Source organism: Panulirus ornatus, chromosome 3 (assembly GCF_036320965.1).
Source record: "Panulirus ornatus isolate Po-2019 chromosome 3, ASM3632096v1, whole genome shotgun sequence".
NCBI lineage: Eukaryota > Metazoa > Arthropoda > Malacostraca > Decapoda > Palinuridae > Panulirus > Panulirus ornatus.
In genome coordinates, this window is record NC_092226.1 from 30,672,001 (window position 1) to 30,692,579 (window position 20,579).

At 40.8% G+C, this 20,579-nt stretch overlaps 1 protein-coding gene across 4 annotated transcripts in view; it reads right to left on the reverse strand.

The window, feature by feature from the left end:
* The window catches only part of LOC139761845 (U2 snRNP-associated SURP motif-containing protein), a 434,305-nt gene that overhangs the window by 252,929 nt on the left and 160,797 nt on the right, over positions 1-20,579 (reverse strand). For all 4 annotated transcript variants that reach the window (XM_071686407.1, XM_071686396.1, XM_071686389.1 and 1 more), the window contains 4 exons: positions 6,829-6,888; positions 6,232-6,275; positions 4,165-4,269; positions 3,932-4,047 (listed from right to left, as the gene is read on the reverse strand). In XM_071686407.1, coding sequence (XP_071542508.1) covers positions 3,932-4,047; positions 4,165-4,269; positions 6,232-6,275; positions 6,829-6,888 — 325 coding nt within the window. The remainder of the gene's footprint in view (positions 1-3,931; positions 4,048-4,164; positions 4,270-6,231; positions 6,276-6,828; positions 6,889-20,579) is intronic.

Sequence of the window (20,579 nt, forward strand, 5' to 3'; positions counted from 1 at the left end):
TGAAAATGCCCTAACATAATTAGTTGAGAAACCTACTTGTGATGAAACAATTTTAGTTCTACCTACAAATGAGGATCTCATTCATAATGTTAAAGTGGTAAAAAAGTTTGGTAAAGTGATTACCAAAAAATCACTTTTGATGTAAATTTCAATGTAGCCTGTAATGTTGGTTAACAGGAAAGCTAAGAAAAAAATCATACATGCAAATTTCAATGGTCTTCATATTGCTCTTGACAGGCAAAGCTGGGATGATATGGATGTATGGCTTGGGAAAGATTTAATATTACTTTCTAAGTAGTGGAGGGCATACATGCACCAACACATAAGACAGCCTTGTTTCAAAACAAAGCCAAAGTGATGGAGTAATGATAAGAAGGGCTTGTTGCCTGTAGAAGTAACAAAAAAATGCAAAAGACAGCATGACAATACATTACATAAACTGCATGGAAGTAAATTTGCTTAAAAAAATAGGACACACATCAAAGATCAGCTTGATGAGTATTACTGAAAAATAGTAAATGAACACTAAAGAGTTTTATACTTATGGTAGAAGTAAGAGAGTTGTTACCCAATCAAGTGGGTCATCAATGACAGAAAATGACTTGACTCAATACAACAGAGCCATGGCAAAGTTTTTAAGAGAATTTTCATTGCATCTGCATTTACAAATAGATACAACTCATGTTCCACATCCAGCTCAACTGTTAAAAGGGGAAGGCATTTTGAAAAAAAATAAAAGATACAGATACACTATCAGTGCTATATGGAATAAGAATAAATAAAATAGTAAGCCCAGATATGTTTTATCTGAGGGCACTAAAAGAGATGAAAAATGAGATAGTTAACCTCTTGACTACCCTTTTCAATAAGTCACTTGCTACGGGAAATTCTCCAGAGGAATGAAAATTTACTCTGTAACAATGATATTCAAAAGGGTAATAAACTACTCCCTAAGAAGTATCATCCAATCAGTTTAACATCTGTAGTTGATATACTAATGAATCAGGATACGACTGCAGACCCTCTAGAGATCTACTACTACAATTCACAGCATAATCTTTGATGAAATTGCCCAAGTCTGACAAATCTACTTGATTTAATCTTTTAAGAAATAACCTACCCGTACGCTGAAAGTACAGCATCTGATATCATCTATCTAGATATTCAAAAACTATTTGATAAAGGTCCATATCAAAGGTTACAAACACAAGTTGTCACATGGTGCAGGTGGGCTTGTATTTCAAAAATTTGAAAATTGGCTGACTGGCTGTAAGTAAAGATTGGTGACTCATGGTCATGTCTCTGAATGGTTAGACTTAAAAAGTGGTGTACCACAGGGATTAGTCTTGTGACCGATTCTCTTTCTCATATATGCAGTAAACCCTCAACTGAACGGACTAATCGGGGGAGGGGGTGTCCGTTAATGCGAAAAGCCATTAAGTAGAAAACGTAACTGATGGGCCAATTTTTAATATAATAAACAATATGGAATTGCAGTGGAATTTATTAAAAAAGGGGGTGACTGTATTGTTGACTGGTTGGTAAGGTTATTTAATGTATGTATGACTCATGGTGAGGTGCCTGAGGATTGGCGGAATGCGTGCATAGTGCCATTGTACAAAGGCAAAGGGGATAAGAGTGAGTGCTCAAATTACAGAGGTATAAGTTTGTTGAGTATTCCTGGTAAATTATATGGGAGGGTATTGATTGAGAGTGTGAAGGCATGTACAGAGCATCAGACTGGGGAAGAGCAGTGTGGTTTCAGAAGTGGTAGAGGATGTGTGGATCAGGTGTTTGCTTTGAAGAATGTATGTGAGAAATACTTAGAAAAGCAAATGGATTTGTATGTAGCATTTATGGATCTGGAGAAGGCATATGATAGAGTTGATAGAGATGCTCTGTGGAAGGTATTAAGAATATATGGTGTGGGAGGCAAGTTGTTAGAAGCAGTGAAAAGTTTTTATCGAGGATGTAAGGCATGTGTACGTGTAGAGAGAGGAAAGTGATTGGTTCTCAGTGAATGTAGGTTTGTAGCAGGGGTGTGTGATGTCTCCATGGTTGTTTAATTTGTTTATGGATGGGGTTGTTAGGGAGGTAAATGCAAGAGTTTTGGAAAGAGGGGCAAGTATGAAGTCTGTTGGGGATGAGAGAACTTGGGAAGCGAGTCAGTTGTTGTTCGCTGATGACACAGCGCTGGTGGCTGATTCATGTGAGAAACTGCAGAAGCTGGTGACTGAGTTTGGTAAAGTGTGTGAAAGAAGAAAGTTAAGAGTAAATGTGAATAAGAGCTAGGTTATTAGGTACAGTAGGGTTGAGGGTCAAGTCAATTGGGAGGTAAGTTTGAATGGAGAAAAACTGGAGGAAGTAAAGTGTTTTAGATATCTGGGAGTGGATCTGGCAGCGGATGGAACCATGGAAGTGGAAGTGAATCATAGGGTGGGGAAGGGGGCGAAAATCCTGGGAGCCTTGAAGAATGTGTGGAAGTCGAGAACAGTATCTCGGAAAGCAAAAATGGGTATGTTTGAAGGAATAGTGGTTCCAACAATGTTGTATGGTTGCGAGGCGTGGGCTATGGATAGAGTTGTGCGCAGGAGGGTGGATGTGCTGGAAATGAGATGTTTGAGGACAATGTGTGGTGTGAGGTGGTTTGATCAAGTAAGTAATGTAAGGGTAAGAGAGATGTGTGGAAATAAATAGAGCGTGGTTGAGAGAGCAGAAGAGGGTGTTTTGAAATGGTTTGGGCACATGAAGAGAATGAGTGAGGAAAGAGTGACCAAGAGGATCTATATGTCGGAGGTGGAGGGAATGAGGAGAAGTGGGAGACCAAATTGGAGGTGGAAAGATGGAGTGAAAAAGATTTTGTGTGATCGGGGCCTGAACATGCAAGAGGGTGAAAGGCGGGCAAGGAATAGAGTGAATTGGATCGATGTGGTATACCGGGGTTGACGTGCTGTCAGTGGATTGAATCAGGGCATGTGAAGCGTCTGGGGTAAACCATGGAAAGTTGTGTGGGGCCTGGATGTGGAAAGGATGCTGTGGTTTCGGGCATTATTGCATGACAGCTAGAGACTGAGTGTGAACGAATGGGGCCTTTGTTGTCTTTTCCTAGTGCTACCTCGCACACATGAGGGGGGAGGGGGTTGGTATTCCATGTGTGGCGAGGTGGCGATGGGAATGAATAAAGGCAGACAGTGTGAATTGTGTGCATGGGTATATATGTATGTGTCTGTGTGTGTATATATATGTGTACATTGAGATGTATAGGTATGTATATTTGCGTGTGTGGACGTGTATGTATATACATTGTGTATGGGGGTGGGTTGGGCCATTTCTTTCGTCTGTTTCCTTGCGCTACCTCGCAAACGCGGGAGACAGCGACAAAGAAAAAAAAAAAAATTCAATTTCCCCCACTCCCCTACAGCCCCAAACCCCAATCTAAAAGGAAATGGATGACATGATACAACATGAATTGATGCTATATGAACTTTCTTGATTTCTATCTCTTGCTATATCCTTGATCCTACTATTTTGCTTTGTCGCTGTCCACATACGCAAATATACATACCTATACATCTCAATGTACACATACATATACACACACAGACATATACATATATACACATGTACATAATTCATACTGTCTGCCTTTATTTGTTCCCATTGCCACCTCGCCACACATGGAATAACAACCCCCTCCCCCCTCGTGTGTGCGAGGTAGTGCTAGGAAAAGACACAAAAGGCCCCATTCGTTCACACTCAGTCTCTAGCTGTCACGTAATAATGCACCGAAACCACAGCTCCCTTTCCACATCCAGGCCCCACACACTTTCCATGGTTTACCCCAGACACATGCCCTGGTTCAATCCATTGATCCTACTGTATTGGTTAATAACATATAACCCATGTGAACGATTAATCATGTACAACTCACTTTTAAACATTCTAAAGGGCTTGATAGACCATCTGTTGGGCGAATCCCCTTGTAACACAGAAAACAGCTTCCAGCGGTAATAGACATGAGCAGGACTCTGGTTCTCAAAAAGAAATCTGGGAATAGAGAAAGCATGTTTTTAAAGAATAAACAATTAATGAGCATACTCATTCTCTGAAATTCACTATTGTATTTAGAAGTTAATGGTACAACCTAAAAACTCATTATCTCACCTGAAATCTGGATTATTAAGTTCTCTATTCATAATCATAGCTTCAAACATTGGTCCTTCACGCACAATGAATTCTATAGTGCGATGAATCAGTTGCAATAACGATCTGTTGGAACATAGGGATATACATATTACAAAGAGTTTCTGATAAATCTATGAGTAAATACAAACAAATAACAAAATGAAAAGATGAATTACACTTTTTACCCATAATGAACACCTAAAAAAGCTGTGAATTAAAAATACACTACAAAATTAAGAAAAAGCCAAATGTACAGTTTTTCAAAACATATGAAAAAACAGCTTTTTCACATGGTGCAACTCTTCATCAGTTGGCTGAAATAGAAGTGTAACAGAGTGCAAATGGATATCACTAGAATGACTGTGTTACACTCAGCATATATGTAATAAACTATTACTTTACAAGGCTTATTTACAGCCAAATTCATATGCCAGGAAAATGCTACTGTGCAACTGTCTACTGTCATGTGAACAAGAACTTACAAAATTATATGGTTTGACTGCCATAGATTAACAAACTGAAACTTAAATGAAACTTTTTAAGTGCAGTCACCAATTCCAACATACAAAAATATATCACCTAATGATATAATAAACTAAAGTTTAGAAATCTGTTTCATTAAATACAGAAGGGTAAAACACACTAAAATTGCAGCCAACTCTTATAAAATTTTCTTTAAAGAGTAACTAACATAAAATACAATACTTCCATTCATCATATAAACATACAAATTCTGTAATTACTGAAATACTTATTAAGAGTCTACTGCAGGAAAGATTACTTAATAAATGAAACATCCTGAAACCAATGTTAAACCTAAGATCCTCAACCCAAGTCCGTCCACATATGAACCTAATATTCTCACTAAAATCTTGTTCCTTCTGGAGCTCATATATTAATTAGAGAAAAATGCAAGCGTTTTACCTGTTAGCTGGTATGGAAGAACATGGTATTCTTCATGGCACAAATAGTGATTGGAAAGTTGGTATTTAATCTTCTGAGTTCTTATGTTTCACATTAGACAGGTAATTGTTGAGTGCTATTGTCACATTTGAACTAGAATATCCTTCTTTGTACCTATAACTGTTGCTAAGAGGGGCCCAGACAAATACAGGCCATGAGATAGTTGACCCATAGGACATGTCCACCAAGTTCACTAGAAAAGTCACTGCATCAGTTTCCAATGGCTGGGAGTCTTTGGGAGTCCCCACTGGGAGAGAAAGGCCAACTGAGGTCAACTCCTGCTGACCCGGATGTTGCTCTCACCCACCATGGCAGATGACTCGCTGATGCTGTGGGATAGACTTATGGGTGACCCTGACAACCCCCCAAAAATTTTTCATCTGTTTCAAGCTGGAAAAAAAAAAAAAGGATATGCTGGTCTAAATGCAGCACTGGCATGGTAATGAGCTGGCGGCTGCTGCTGCTGCTGCTTCAGATGCTTCCCTGCCACACACACTCAGTCACAGCTCCAGCACAGCAAAGCAGACATCAGGAGGAACAGATAGCTGTACGGGATAGACTGTGTGGCAAACCACATTAACCTAACATCTCAAGACTGCCTGCCTGAAAAAACGTATTCATTCAAAAATTTTAGTAGATCCACGTGGCTCTACAATAAATTCCTCTGAATCAGTAAGGTCTTTCATGGAATTCTGGCCATGAACATCCACAACTTAGCTTCAGTCTCCCTAGCTGGTGAGTCAACCATCATCTCCAACGCTGTAGCACATCTCTTCTCATGGTTTCTGTAAACGGATCTTCCACAGCACAAATAAACAGCCCTCAGTCCAATTAGTCTAGTTTAATTAACCCTGCCAGCTGCCTGCCTTGAAACCTTACCTTGGATCAAGGATCACCTTACTGGAGGTTATACTAGCATTGATCAATTCCCATGAGTTTTAGGAACCATATTCCAATGTTGGAACACAATGCTATATTCCAAAGAGAAACACAACAACTGGCAGGGTGTAATGGAACAGACTTACCAGTGGGCAGGGAAGCCGGTTGGGGTGGTAAACAAACTAAGACGGGTTCTCTCTTTACCTTTCTGTTGGGATAACCACTTTGACAACAGCCCTTTGTAAAATCTGTAGGAATAGAGCAGCAACAAAGATAACAGATGGATTGGTTTTTACATCATAAATCTATTAAATATTCTTTTTCCCCACTCTCATAAAAAAAGTTAATTGCAAGCAGATTGTTACTTTTGATGATACACAACATGAACTCAGGGCTGTTAGTAAACGTTTTATGGTGAATTTAAAATCCTGAACGATACATTTACAAAAGAAAATATCACTTGACTTATGTAGCCACTACTTCTATGAGTAAATCAATATGAAACTGTCATTAAATCTACTCTGCTTTCAATATGACTGATTTAAAAAGCACTTTTGTGATAATTGTCAAAAGAGAAAAATAATTTCTATGGTTTAAGTGTATTTTAAAGTAGTGAACACAACAATATGCATCCTGAAAAAATATACAAAGCATTATTTTCATCAACTTTCTAATTTCATATCCCTATGTAAACTAGTGTAGTAAAGAAAAAATTGAATCCCCCCTGCATTCTGACTGCCCATCAAAAGCTACAAAATTGACCCAAGACAACAGAGGGCATGCAAAGTTGTCTGGTAATACCTTGTCCATCTCCTCCTTCTTTTCTCCCTCTGCTGGAAGTGGTACGCCAACAGGTGGGATCTATATGAAAGAGAAAAACATTAATTAGTCAATGATTGAAAAAAAAAAATAGCAAGATCAATGCTTCACAACCCATTCATGATCAGCGTGCCTTAAAAATATATGAAGGCTTTTTCAGAGGTCTCAGCACATATCTACTTCTGATGTGGTAACCAATGTATGCATATGCATGGATCAACACCCAAACCCAAGATCCCTGAGGCTAATTACTACATCCTTTTCAATATTTTCAACCTACAACCACAAACTGGTAACCAGAACCACAATCTATCACCTCCAGCAGCTAAATTTGTCAGGTCTTAGTTCCAGCACATCAGCAATCCACACATGGACCATCTGGGGCACACAACCCAACTTCTATGATGACATACTGATTCTGATAATTCTACACCTATGCCACCCAATCCATATAGCCAATAAAAACATCCAAAAACTACAGGAAAGTACATTGGCCAGTGTTCACACAGTCCATATAATCCATGCTCCAAAATTTCACTACTGATGATTCTGTCCTTATATCATGCCATCTCACAATACATCATCAACTAAACCATCAGATACCAGATAGCACAAGGGCACAAAAAGAAATATAATCCATATTCCTACCCTCAAGTTTCAAAACTAACTTCACAAAACAAAATCACTATGTTAAAATCTAAGAACGAATCCAAAACTATAAACAAAACCATCACTACCTTAATCACTGAAAACAAAACACCAACCTAACAATAGCTTCTTTTTCAACAAATCAATGAAACACAAGCCCACAGACAGCAAGTCTGACACATGATAAAGAAGATGCACACCTTCTGCAACAACTCTCCCCCTAAACAAGACAAACATCTGACTCAATCCAAGGGTATCTCTTACAAAGAACACATGCACATACTCATGAAAAAGTACAACAAAAAAAAATATACAAAACAACCATATCTCACCCAGTAAAGTCATGAAAAACTTACACAAAATCAACCCAGGAAAGAACAATCATCCAACCTTTACCCTCACTAACATACACAAAGCTGTCACATCTTAACTCACTCTCTTGCACTGAGCCAAATAACAAATTGAATTTTCACATATACCACTTTGGCCCAGTTGTAATCTAAGCACCTACAGATATCTTCAACCAGTCCAGGCCATAAAATGAAATCCCAGAGATCTGAAAGTTTACCAACCTAGTACATATCCTAAAACCTTCCAAACCACCCAACCTTCCATCCCCCATGTAAAGGGTACTTGCTTTCAGTCCACATGTATGTAATCTGTCCATCTCACATGATACAGAAACACTTTTGACAACATGGAACTTCTCATGACTCTCCCTTCATAACACTAAATTTTTCTATGCTGAGCACTATGTGCCAGCCCTGTCCTCTGGGAAAACCTCATCAAAAGCACTCTTAAGTAAGTACCCCTAGCACCTTTTATCACTTGTTTTCAGTATCCAAGCTCTGAAAAAAATTGATTTGCAACATAATTAAGTAAAATATCTTACACCTACATAACCTGGCTTTAAACCCAATCACTCCACTATCATACCATAAATAGACCTCCTACAATATCCTTTTTAACCATCCATAACCCTCACCTCATGGAGTATCACTGGCAAAAAAACACCAACAAAGCATTTGACAATGCCCGAACACATCCTCGCACAAAAGATACTTAACATTACCCTCCACAAAAATGACAATTGGTTGGTCAAATTCATAGCTCATCAACAACTCACAATCACTCACAAAGGCTTCATCTCTACAAACCTTAAACTCTACAATGGCCTTCCCTAAATTGAAGTGCTTTCTCTATCCCTCTTTAATCTTTTCCAACTTCACCCACCATTACCCACAGAAGAACAGCATGAAAGTCTTCTCATATGAAGACAATCTTACGATCACACATCCATACACCACAGAAGGAACAACAAATATGTTACATTATATTACATAATTGGAAAAATGGCTAACCCAAAACAGAATGTCTGCTTATCCAAAGGAGTCACCAGTAACCCTTTCAACTCCAAACAGACATTATTCCAACCTGCTTATCCAGACAGGCCAATTGCTCCCATTCAACATTACACCAGCTATTCTGAGCATCACAAGCAACACACAAGACATTCACTCTCCACAATACAATCATCGACACAAAAACATCAAACTAAATTTCTTCAGAATACTAGCTGGTAGCAGATCTGAACTAGAAAAAGAATCCTTCAAAGTTCTCTGCAAATGATTCATCTGCAAAGCATTAGTATCATAACCAATGAGGTTAGGAGGTGCTATTACTGCAGAAGGGAGTTCAAACACTGGGAAAAATTAAATGTCAGTGCCTCAAAGGGATGCTTTAGTTTCCTAAATTATCCAAGTCTCACTCCACCTTCTCATAGGGACCTTGTTAGTACACCCTTAAGGATGGAACCATCAGGGAAATATTTTCTAAAACAGATACACACTTAAGGCATACTGAAGTTTTAGTTTACTGGACAATTTGATAGCCCCATTGCCTCTCAGAAACACTGCACGGGGACTGCCTTTGGCCAGTAGACTGTTAAGGGTGAAGCACTAAAGGCTAAGAAGAGGTGCTGAAGTCCACAAGTTGTGCCAGGAGTAAAAAGGACAACTGACTGAGAGTGATCACTCTGAATATTAATGGGAAGAATGGTTACAGTAAAAAGGAGGAGCTTATGGAGAAATCTAAAATTCATAGTTTGGATATGCTGGGGATCAAGGAAACCCATACCCTTAGGTAGGGTGTATGAAGTGAAAATGGAAATGATGAATGCATGTTGTGGCAGGGGAGGAAGTAGGAGCAGTATGGATATGAAAGAATGAAAACTATCAGGGAAGAGGAAAAGATGTATGTGCAATTGTGCTATCACCAAGAGTATGGGAGGGTCTAACATAACATGAATGTAATGAATCAAGAACAGTGGGAGTCAAAGGAAAGATTGGAGTTGTGAAGTATGCATGGGCATGTGTATAGGTGCCTGTCATTATGGAGACTGTACGAGGTGAAAATTTGGGGAAATATTTTACGAAAATTTTAAATGTGACTGTTTAAATGGGTCTGAGGGGAGAAAGGCAATTGCAATGGTGATATAAATGTGAAGGTGGGATGGGATAAAATTGATGAGATGGTTGTAAATGGGGAAAAAGAAGTATAAGAGAATGGAAGTTATCTTGTGATGGTTGTAAATGGGGAGTGCCTGAAGTATATGAGAACGGAAGTTATCTTGTGAATGTCTGTGCTAAGAAGGGTTTACTCCTTGCAAACACCTGTTTTCAGCACAAGTTGACCGACAAATACTAATGGATGAAAATGACTGGAGAAGAAGAAAAGGGTTTGATTGACAATGCAGAAATGCCTGAAGGGTTGAGAAAGGTTGTGCTGGATGCTAGAGTTGTGAGAGGATCCTTTGGAGACTGACTATTTTGCAGTTCTTGTGAAGGTGGGGATCAGGGAGAAGTGGAGGTATGGCATAGGGAAAATTAGAGAAGTAAATGTGTTTGCAAGCGAGAAGATGTATCAGTGAGAATGCAAACACTATGAAAGGTTAGATGAAAGTGCAGTAAATGTAGGAATATAGTAATGTGCAAATGAGGAGTTTAAAATATACAGAGAAAGACTGATAAAGGTTGTAGAATTAGTAGCTGAATACAAGGTTGTGACATGTAAGAATAAAAGGAGAAACACATGGTGGATGGATGAGATTAGAAATGCTATGGAAGAGAAGAAAAAGGCATATGGTAGATTGCTTAAAAGGAATGTACCAGCAGAAGTTCAGCAAAGGAGGAGGGAAAAATACAAGATGTTTAAATGGAATGTTAAGAAGCTGATATACAAATGCAAAGAAAGAGTGGATGAAGGTATCAGAAGAAAATTGAGTGAAAAGGTTAAAGGAAATAAGAAACTATTAGAAAGGGGTTAAAAAGGAAAGAGGTGGATGTATGAGTGGAAATGCAAATGTGAAAAAGAAGGTGAGTTGCTAAATCAAAAGGAAGAAGTGAAAGGAACATGGAAAGAGTATTATGAAGAACTGATGGACGTGGGAGAAGATGAGGCAGCAGCTGCTACAAGCCTGAATATGGAGGATGGAAAGAAAACAAAACAAGTGTAAGGGCCTATTGTGAGAGGGGATTTAAAATGATGACAATGAGGCTGAAGTAAGAAAGGCATCTGGAGTGAATGGGATTAAGGTTGAAATATTGAAGTATGGTGGAGAAAGTGTGGTAAGAGTAGATGCATTTGATATGTAATTTAGCCTGGAAGTAGAAGGTTATGCCTGAGGATTGGCTGAAAGCTGTTACTGTTTCTTTAGTCATAGAAAAAGGTACTAAGGATGTATGTAGCAATTACATGGGGATGAGCCTGTTAAGTATACCAGGAAAAGTGTATGCAAGAGTGCTGACTGAATGAGTGATGAAAGTGGGTGAATGCCGAATGAGTAAAGGGCAAGGGGATTAGGGGATTTCAGGAAGGTTAAGGGATGTGAGGATCAGATTTTTGTGGATCCGAAGAAAGAGTATAACAGAGTCGAGTGGAATGCTATGTGAGGTTCCTTTAGTTTCCTAGATCATCCAAGGCTCAACCCATCTTCTCATAATGACCTTATTAGTACACCCTTATGGGTGGAACCATTAGGGAAAATAATCTCTAAAACAGACACACACTTAAAGTGTGTGTACTGAAGTTTTAGTTTACTATACATGTGTGAGAGAGGGTGGAGTGTTTAGCAAAAGGTTCAGTATACATGTGGGTAAGAGGCAGGGATGTGTGATGACAGTGTAGCTTTTCAGAATATTATAGATGCAATGATAAGAGAGATGAAAGCAAACATGGGATAAAAGGGTAGAGATGAAGTGTAGTGGTGAGGTATGGTGGCTAGCTACAAGAATATTTACAGATGATACTATGTTGTTCACTGAGTGAAGAGGAATTGCAGATGGTTATAACTGTTTTATGATGTGCATAAGCATATGACAATTACAGGTATATGCAAGTAAAAGCAAAGTAATGGTGTTTGAAATGAAACAGAGTGAAAGCACATATTTTGTAAAGCCTTAAGGATTGAGAGAGGAAAGTGTAATAAACTGTGTAATAAATATGAAGGGAGAAAAACTGGAAGATTTGACAGCTTTTAAGTATTTGGGAGCTATCTAGGGTACGTTTGCTGATTATACTATCATACTTGATCACTGCTTCCCCCGTTAGCAAGGTAGTGCTAAGAAACAGACAAAGACAGACCCACCCACTCATATACACTTACATATGAATATGTATATATATATATATATTTTTTTTTTTTTTTTCATACTATTCGCCATTTCCCGCATTAGCGAGGTAGCGTTAAGAACAGAGGACTGGGCCTTTGAGGGAATATCCTCATATGGCCTCCTTCTCTGTTCCTTCTTTTGGAAAATTTAAAAAAAAATGAGAGGGGAGGATTTCCAGCCCCCCGCTCCCTTCCCTTTTAGTCGCCTTCTACGACATGCAGGGAATACGTGGGAAGTATTCTTTCTCCCCTATATATATTTATCTATTTATTCACTTTGCCCTGTCGCTGCCCCCCGTGCCAGCGAGGTAGTGCAAGGAAACAGACGAAAGAATGGCCCAACCCACCCACATACACATGTATATACATACATGTCCACACACACCACATATACACACCTATACATCTCAACGTATACATATATATACACACACAGACATATACATATATACCCATGTACATCATTCATACTGTCTGCCTTTATTCATTCCCATCGCCACCCCGCCACACATGGAATAACAACATCCTTCCCCCTCATGTGTGTGAGGTAGTGCTAGGAAAAGACAACAAAGGCCCTATTCGTTCACACTCAGTCTCTAGCTGTCATGTAATAATGCACCGAAACCACAGCTCCCTTTCCACATCCAGGCCCCACAGAACTTTCCATGGTTTACCCCAAACGCTTCACATGCCCTGGTTCAATCCATTGACACCATGTCGACCCCAGTATACCACATCGTTCCAATTCACTCTATTCCTTGCACGCCTTTCACCCTCCTGCATGTTCAGGCCCCGATCACTCAAAATCTTTTTCACTCCATCTTTCCCCCTCCAATTTGGTCTCCCACTTCTCCTCGTTCCCTCCATCTTTGACACGTACATCCTCTTTGTTAATCCTCCTTACTCATCCTCACGAGTCCAAATCATTTCAACAAAGCCACTTCTGCTCTCTCAACCACTCTTTTTATTACCACACATATCTTTTACCCTTTCATTACTTAGTCAATCAAACCACATATATTTTATTTCATATATATTTGTCATTTCCCATATTAGTGAGGTAGTGTTAAGAACATGAGGATAGAGGACAAAGAGGATATATGCATCAGAAGTGGAGGGAACAATCACCCCGCCAATTAATACCAATTTCTCAACTGCCCATATCCCATATCTCTTGCACATGCTATCACTGCTTTACTAAATATCTCCCATTCCCCTTGCTTCATTTGCTTACAACTTTAGCTATTCTATACCCAATCTCTTCTAGTATTTCACACACACACACACACCTCTTTTTTCCAAGCTCATTTCTTTCTCACCCTCTTCTCATTCATATTAGTTTCCCCTCCCAACACATTAACATCTAGGAGTCTATCTTTTGCACACCTATAAATTTGTACAGAGTCCAACACTTCTCTCTGACCAGGTTCCCTACTCACTGATGTATATTTATGCATGTCCCTTTAAAAAAAAAAAAAAAAAGAAAAAAAAAAAATATATATATATATAAATATATATATAAATGTGTGTGGATGTAATCAAGATGAGAAAAAGGAGAGATAGGTAGTATGTTTGAGGAAAGGAACCCGGATGTTTTGACTCTGAGTGAAATGAACCTCAAGGGTAAAGGGGAAGAGTGGTTTGGGAATGTCTTGGGAGTAAAGTCAGGGGTTAGTGAGAGGACAAGAGCAAGGGAAGGAGTAGCACTACTCCTGAAACAGGAGTGGTGGGAGAATGCAATAGAGTGTAAGAAAGTAAACTCTATATCAATATGGGTAAAAATGAAAGTGGATGGAGAGAGATGGGTGATTATTGGTGCATATCCACCTGGGAATGAGAAGAAAGATCATGAGAGGCAAGTGTTTTGGGAGCAGCTGAGTGAGTGTGTTAGAAGTTTTGATGCATAAGACCAGGTTATAGTGATGGGTGATTTGAAAGCAAAGGTGAGTAATGTGGCAGTTCAGGGAATAATTGGTGTATATGGGGAGTTCAGTGTTGTAAATGAAAATGGTGAAGAGCTTGTAGATTTATGTGCTGAAAAAGAACTGGTGATGGGGAATACCTGGTTTAAAAAGAGAGATATATATAAGTATACGTATGTAAGTAAGAGAGATGGCCAGAGAGCGTTATTGGATTACCTGTTAATTGATAGGCGCGCAAAAGAGAGACTTTTGGATGTTAATGTGCTGAGAGGTGAAACTGGAGGGATGTCTGATCATTATCTTGTGGAGGCAAAGGTGAAGACATGTAGAGGTTTTCAGAAAAGAAGTAGAGAATGTTGGAGTGAAGAGAGTGGTGAGAGTAATTGAGCTTGGAAAGGAGACTTGTGTGAGGAAGTAACAGGAGGGACTGAGTACAGAATGGAAAAAGGTGAGAACAATGGAAGTAAGGGGAGTGGGGGAGGAATGGGATGTATTTAGAGAAGCAGTGATGGCTTCCGCAAAAGATGCTTGTGGCATGAGAAGCGTGGGAGGTGGGCAGATTAGAAAGGGTAGTAAGTGGTGGGATGAAGAAGTAAGATTATTTGTGAAAGAGAAGAGAGAGGCATTTGGATGATTTTTGCAAGGAAATAATGCAAATGAGTGGGAGATGTATAAAAGAAAGAGACAGGAGGTCAAGAGAAAGGTGCAAGAGGTGAAAAAGAGGGCAAATGAGAGTTGGGGTGAGAGTATCATCAAATTTTAGGGAGAATAAAAAGATGTTTTGGAAGGAGGTAAATAAAGTGCATAAGACAAGAGAGCAAATGGGAACTTCAGTGAAGGGGGTTAATGGGGGAGGTGATAACAAGTAGTGGTGATGTGAGGAGATGGAGTGAGTATTTTGAAGGTTTGTTGAATGTGTTTGATGATAGAGTGGCAGATATAGGGTGTTTTGGTCGAGGTGATGTGCAAAGTGAAAGGGTTAGGGAGAATGATTTGGTAAACAGAGAAGAGGTAATAAAAGCTTTCCGGAAGATGAAAGCCGACAAGGCAGCAGTTTGGATGGTACTGACTGGTTGGTAAGGTTATTCAATGTATGTATGACTCATGGTGAGGTGCCTGAGGATTGGAGGAATGCTTGCATAGTGCCACTGTACAAAGGCAAAGGGGATAAAAGTGAGTGCTCAAATTACAGAGGTATAAGTTTGTGTACGTGTAGGAAGAGAGGAAAGTGATTGGTTCTCAGTGAATGTAGGTTTGTAGCAGGGGTGTGTGATGTCTCCATGGTTGTTTAATTTGTTTATGGATGGGGTTGTTAGGGAGGTAAATGCAAGAGTTTTGGAAAGAGGGGCAAGTATGAAGTCTGTTGGGGATGAGAGAGCTTGGGAAGTGAGTCAGTTGTTGTTTCGCTGATGATACAGCGCTGGTGGCTGATTCATGTGAGAAACTGCAGAAGCTGGTGACTGAGTTCGGTAAAGTGTGTGGAAGAAGAAAGTTAAGAGTAAATGTGAATAAGAGCAAGGTTATTAGGTACAGTAGGGTTGAGGGTCAAGTCAATTGGGAGGTGAGTTTGAATGGAGAAAAACTGGAGGAAGTGAAGTGTTTTAGATATCTGGGAGTGGATCTGGCAGCGGATGGAACCATGGAAGCGGAAGTGGATCATAGGGTGGGGGAGGGGGCGAAAATTCTGAGGGCCTTGAAGAATGTGTGGAAGTCGAGAACATTATCTCGGAAAGCAAAAATGGGTATGTTTGAAGGAATAGTGGTTCCAACAATGTTGTATGGTTGCGAGGCGTGGGCTATGGATAGAGTTGTGCGCAGGAGGATGGATGTGCTGGAAATGAGATGTTTGAGGACAATGTGTGGTGTGAGGTGGTTTGATCGAGTGAGTAACGTAAGGGTAAGAGAGATGTGTAGAAATAAAAAGAGTGTGGTTGAGAGAGCAGAAGAGGGTGTTTTGAAGTGGTTTGGGCACATGGAGAGAATGAGTGAGGAAAGATTGACCAAGAGGATATATGTGTCGGAGGTGGAGGGAACGAGGAGAAGAGGGAGACCAAATTGGAGGTGGAAAGATGGAGTGAAAAAGATTTTGTGTGATCGGGGCCTGAACATGCAGGAGGGTGAAAGGAGGGCAAGGAATAGAGTGAATTGGAGCGATGTGGTATACCGGGGTTGACGTGCTGTCAGTGGATTGAATCAAGGCATGTGAAGCGTCTGGGGTAAACCATGGAAAGCTGTGTAGGTATGTATATTTGCGTGTGTGGACGTATGTATATACATGTGTATGGGGGTGGGGTTGGGCCATTTCTTTCGTGTGTTTCCTTGCGCTACCTCGCAAACGCGGGAGACAGCGACAAAGTATAATAAAAAAAATAATAATAAGTTTGTTGAGTATTCCTGGTAAATTATATGGGAGGGTATTGATTGAGAGGGTGAAGGCATGTACAGAGCATCAGATTGGGGAAGAGCAGTGTGGTTTCAGAAGTGGTAGAGGATGTGTGGACCAGGTGTTTGCTTTGAAGAATGTATATGAGAAATACTTAGAAAAGCAAATGGATTTGTATGTAGCATTTATGGATCTGGAGAAGGGATATGATAGAGTTGATAGAGATGCTCTGTGGAAGGTATTAAGAATATATGGTGTGGGAGGCAAGTTGTAAGAAGCAGTGAAAAGTTTTTATCGAGGATGTAAGGCATGTGTACGTGTAGGAAGAGAGGAAAGTGATTGGTTCTCAGTGAATGTAGGTTTGTGGCAGGGGTGTGTGATGTCTCCATGGTTGTTTAATTTGTTTATGGATGGGGTTGTTAGGGAGGTGAATGCAAGAGTTTTGGAAGGAGGGGCAAGTATGAAGTCTGCTGTGGATGAGAGAGCTTGGGAAGTGAGTCAGTTGTTGTTCGCTGATGATACAGCGCTGGTGGCTGATTCATGTGAGAAACTGCAGAAGCTGGTGACTGAGTTTGGTAAAGTGTGTGAAAGAAGAAAGTTAAGAGTAAATGTGAATAAGAGCAAGGTTATTAGATACAGTAGGGTTGAGGGTCAAGTCAATTGGGAGGTGAGTTTGAATGGAGAAAAACTGGAGGAAGTGAAGTGTTTTAGATATCTGGGAGTGGATCTGGCAGCGGATGGAACCATGGAAGCGGAAGTGGATCATAGGGTGGGGGAGGGGGCGAAAATTCTGGAGGCCTTGAAGAATGTGTGGAAGTCGAGAACATTATCTCGGAAAGCAAAAATGGGTATGTTTGAAGGAATAGTGGTTCCAACAATGTTGTATGGTTGCGAGGCGTGGGCTATGGATAGAGTTGTGCGCAGGAGGATGGATGTGCTGGAAATGAGATGTTTGAGGACAATGTGTGGTGTGAGGTGGTTTGATCGAGTGAGTAACGTAAGGGTAAGAGAGATGTGTGAAATAAAAAGAGTGTGGTTGAGAGAGCAGAAGAGGGTGTTTTGAAGTGGTTTGGGCACATGGAGAGAATGAGTGAGGAAAGATTGACCAAGAGGATATATGTGTCGGAGGTGGAGGGAACGAGGAGAAGAGGGAGACCAAATTGGAGGTGGAAAGATGGAGTGAAAAAGATTTTGTGTGATCGGGGCCTGAACATGCAGGAGGGTGAAAGGAGGGCAAGGAATAGAGTGAATTGGAGCGATGTGGTATACCGGGGTTGACGTGCTGTCAGTGGATTGAATCAAGGCATGTGAAGCGTCTGGGGTAAACCATGGAAAGCTGTGTAGGTATGTATATTTGCGTGTGTGGACGTATGTATATACATGTGTATGGGGGTGGGGTTGGGCCATTTCTTTCGTCTGTTTCCTTGCGCTACCTCGCAAACGCGGGAGACAGCGACAAAGTATAATAAAAAAAATAATAATAAGTTTGTTGAGTATTCCTGGTAAATTATATGGGAGGGTATTGATTGAGAGGGTGAAGGCATGTACAGAGCATCAGATTGGGGAAGAGCAGTGTGGTTTCAGAAGTGGTAGAGGATGTGTGGACCAGGTGTTTGCTTTGAAGAATGTATATGAGAAATACTTAGAAAAGCAAATGGATTTGTATGTAGCATTTATGGATCTGGAGAAGGGATATGATAGAGTTGATAGAGATGCTCTGTGGAAGGTATTAAGAATATATGGTGTGGGAGGCAAGTTGTAAGAAGCAGTGAAAAGTTTTTATCGAGGATGTAAGGCATGTGTACGTGTAGGAAGAGAGGAAAGTGATTGGTTCTCGGTGAATGTAGGTTTGTGGCAGGGGTGTGTGATGTCTCCATGGTTGTATAATTTGTTTATGGATGGGGTTGTTAGGGAGGTGAATGCAAGAGTTTTGGAAGGAGGGGCAAGTATGAAGTCTGCTGTGGATGAGAGAGCTTGGGAAGTGAGTCAGTTGTTGTTCGCTGATGATACAGCGCTGGTGGCTGATTCATGTGAGAAACTGCAGAAGCTGGTGACTGAGTTTGGTAAAGTGTGTGAAAGAAGAAAGTTAAGAGTAAATGTGAATAAGAGCAAGGTTATTAGATACAGTAGGGTTGAGGGTCAAGTCAATTGGGAGTTAAGTTTGAATGGAGAAAAACTGGAGGAAGTAAAGTGTTTTAGATATCTGGGAGTGGATCTGGCAGCGGATGGAACCATGGAAGCGGAAGTGAATCATAGGGTGGGGGAGGGGGCGAAGATCCTGGGAGCCTTGAAGAATGTGTGGAAGTCAAGAACATTATCTCGGAAAGCAAAAATGGGTATGTTTGAAGGAATAGTGGTTCCAACAATGTTGTATGGTTGCGAGGCGTGGGCTATGGATAGAGTTGTGCGCAGGAGGGTGGATGTGCTGGAAATGAGATGTTTGAGGATAATGTGTGGTTTGAGGTGGTTTGATTGAGTAAGTAATGTAAGGGTAAGAGAGATGTGTGGAAATAAAAAGAGCGTGGTTGAGAGAGCAGAAGAGGGTGTTTTGAAATGGTTTGGGCACATGGAGAGAATGAGTGAGGAAAGATTGACCAAGAGGATATATGTGTCGAAGGTGGAGGGAACGAGGAGAAGTGGGAGACCAAATTGGAGGTGGAAAGACGGAATGAAAAAGATTTTGAGTGATCGGGGCCTGAACATGCAGGAGGGTGAAAGGCGGGCAAGGAATAGAGTGAATTGGATCGATGTGGTATACCGGGTTTGACGTGCTGTCAGTGGATTGAATCAGGGCATGTGAAGTGTCTGGGGTAAACCATGGAAAGTTGTGTGGGGCCTGGATGTGGAAAGGGAGCTGTGGTTTCGGGCATTACTGCATGACAGCTAGAGACTGAGTGTGAACGAATGGGGCCTTTGTTGTCTTTTCCTAGTGCTACCTCGCACATATGAGGGGGGAGGGGGATGGTATTCCATGTGTGGCAAGGTGGCGATGGGAATGAATAAAGGCAGACAGTGTGAATTGTGTGCATGGGTATATATGTATGTGTCTGTGTGTGTATATATATGTGTACATTGAGATGTATAGGTATGTATATTTGCGTGTGTGGACGTATGTATATACATGTGTATGGGGGGGGGTTGGGCCATTTCTTTCGTCTGTTTCCTTGCGCTACCTCGCAAACGTGGGAGACAGCGACAAAGTATAATAAAAAAAAAAAATATATATATATATATATATATATATTTTAGATATCTGGGAGTGGATCTGGCAGCGGATGGAACCATGGAAGCGGAAGTGGATCATAGGGTGGGGGAGGGGGCGAAGATTCTGGGAGCCTTGAAGAGTGTGTGGAAGTCGAGAACATTATCTCGGAAAGCAAAAATGGGTATGTTTGAAGGAATAGTGGTTCCAACAATGTTGTATGGTTGCGAGGCGTGGGCTATGGATAGAGTTGTGCGCAGGAGGATGGATGTGCTGGAAATGAGATGTTTGAGGACAATGTGTGGTGTGAGGTGGTTTGATCGAGTAAGTAACGTAAGGGTAAGAGAGATGTGTGGAAATAAAAAGAGCGTGGTTGAGAGAGCAGAAGAGGGTGTTTTGAAATGGTTCGGGCACATGGAGAGAATGAGTGAGGAAAGATTGACCAAGAGGATATATGTGTCGGAGGTGGAGGGAACGAGGAGAAGAGGGAGACCAAATTGGAGGTGGAAAGATGGAGTGAAAAAGATTTTGTGTGATCGGGGCCTGAACATGCAGGAGGGTGAAAGGAGGGCAAGGAATAGAGTGAATTGGAGCGATGTGGTATACCGGGGTTGACGTGCTGTCAGTGGATTGAATCGGGGCATGTGAAGCGTCTGGGGTAAACCATGGAAAGCTGTGTAGGTATGTATATTTGCGTGTGTGGACGTATGTATATACATGTGTATGGGGGTGGGTTGGGCCATTTCTTTCGTCTGTTTCCTAGCGCTACCTCGCAAACGTGGGAGACAGCGACAGGAAACAGCATTGCCACCCCCTGCATAAGCAAGGTAGTGCCAGCACAGACAAAGAACAGCCACATCTGCTCACGCTCCCTCTTGAGCTGTACTGTGTAATGCACCAAAACCACAG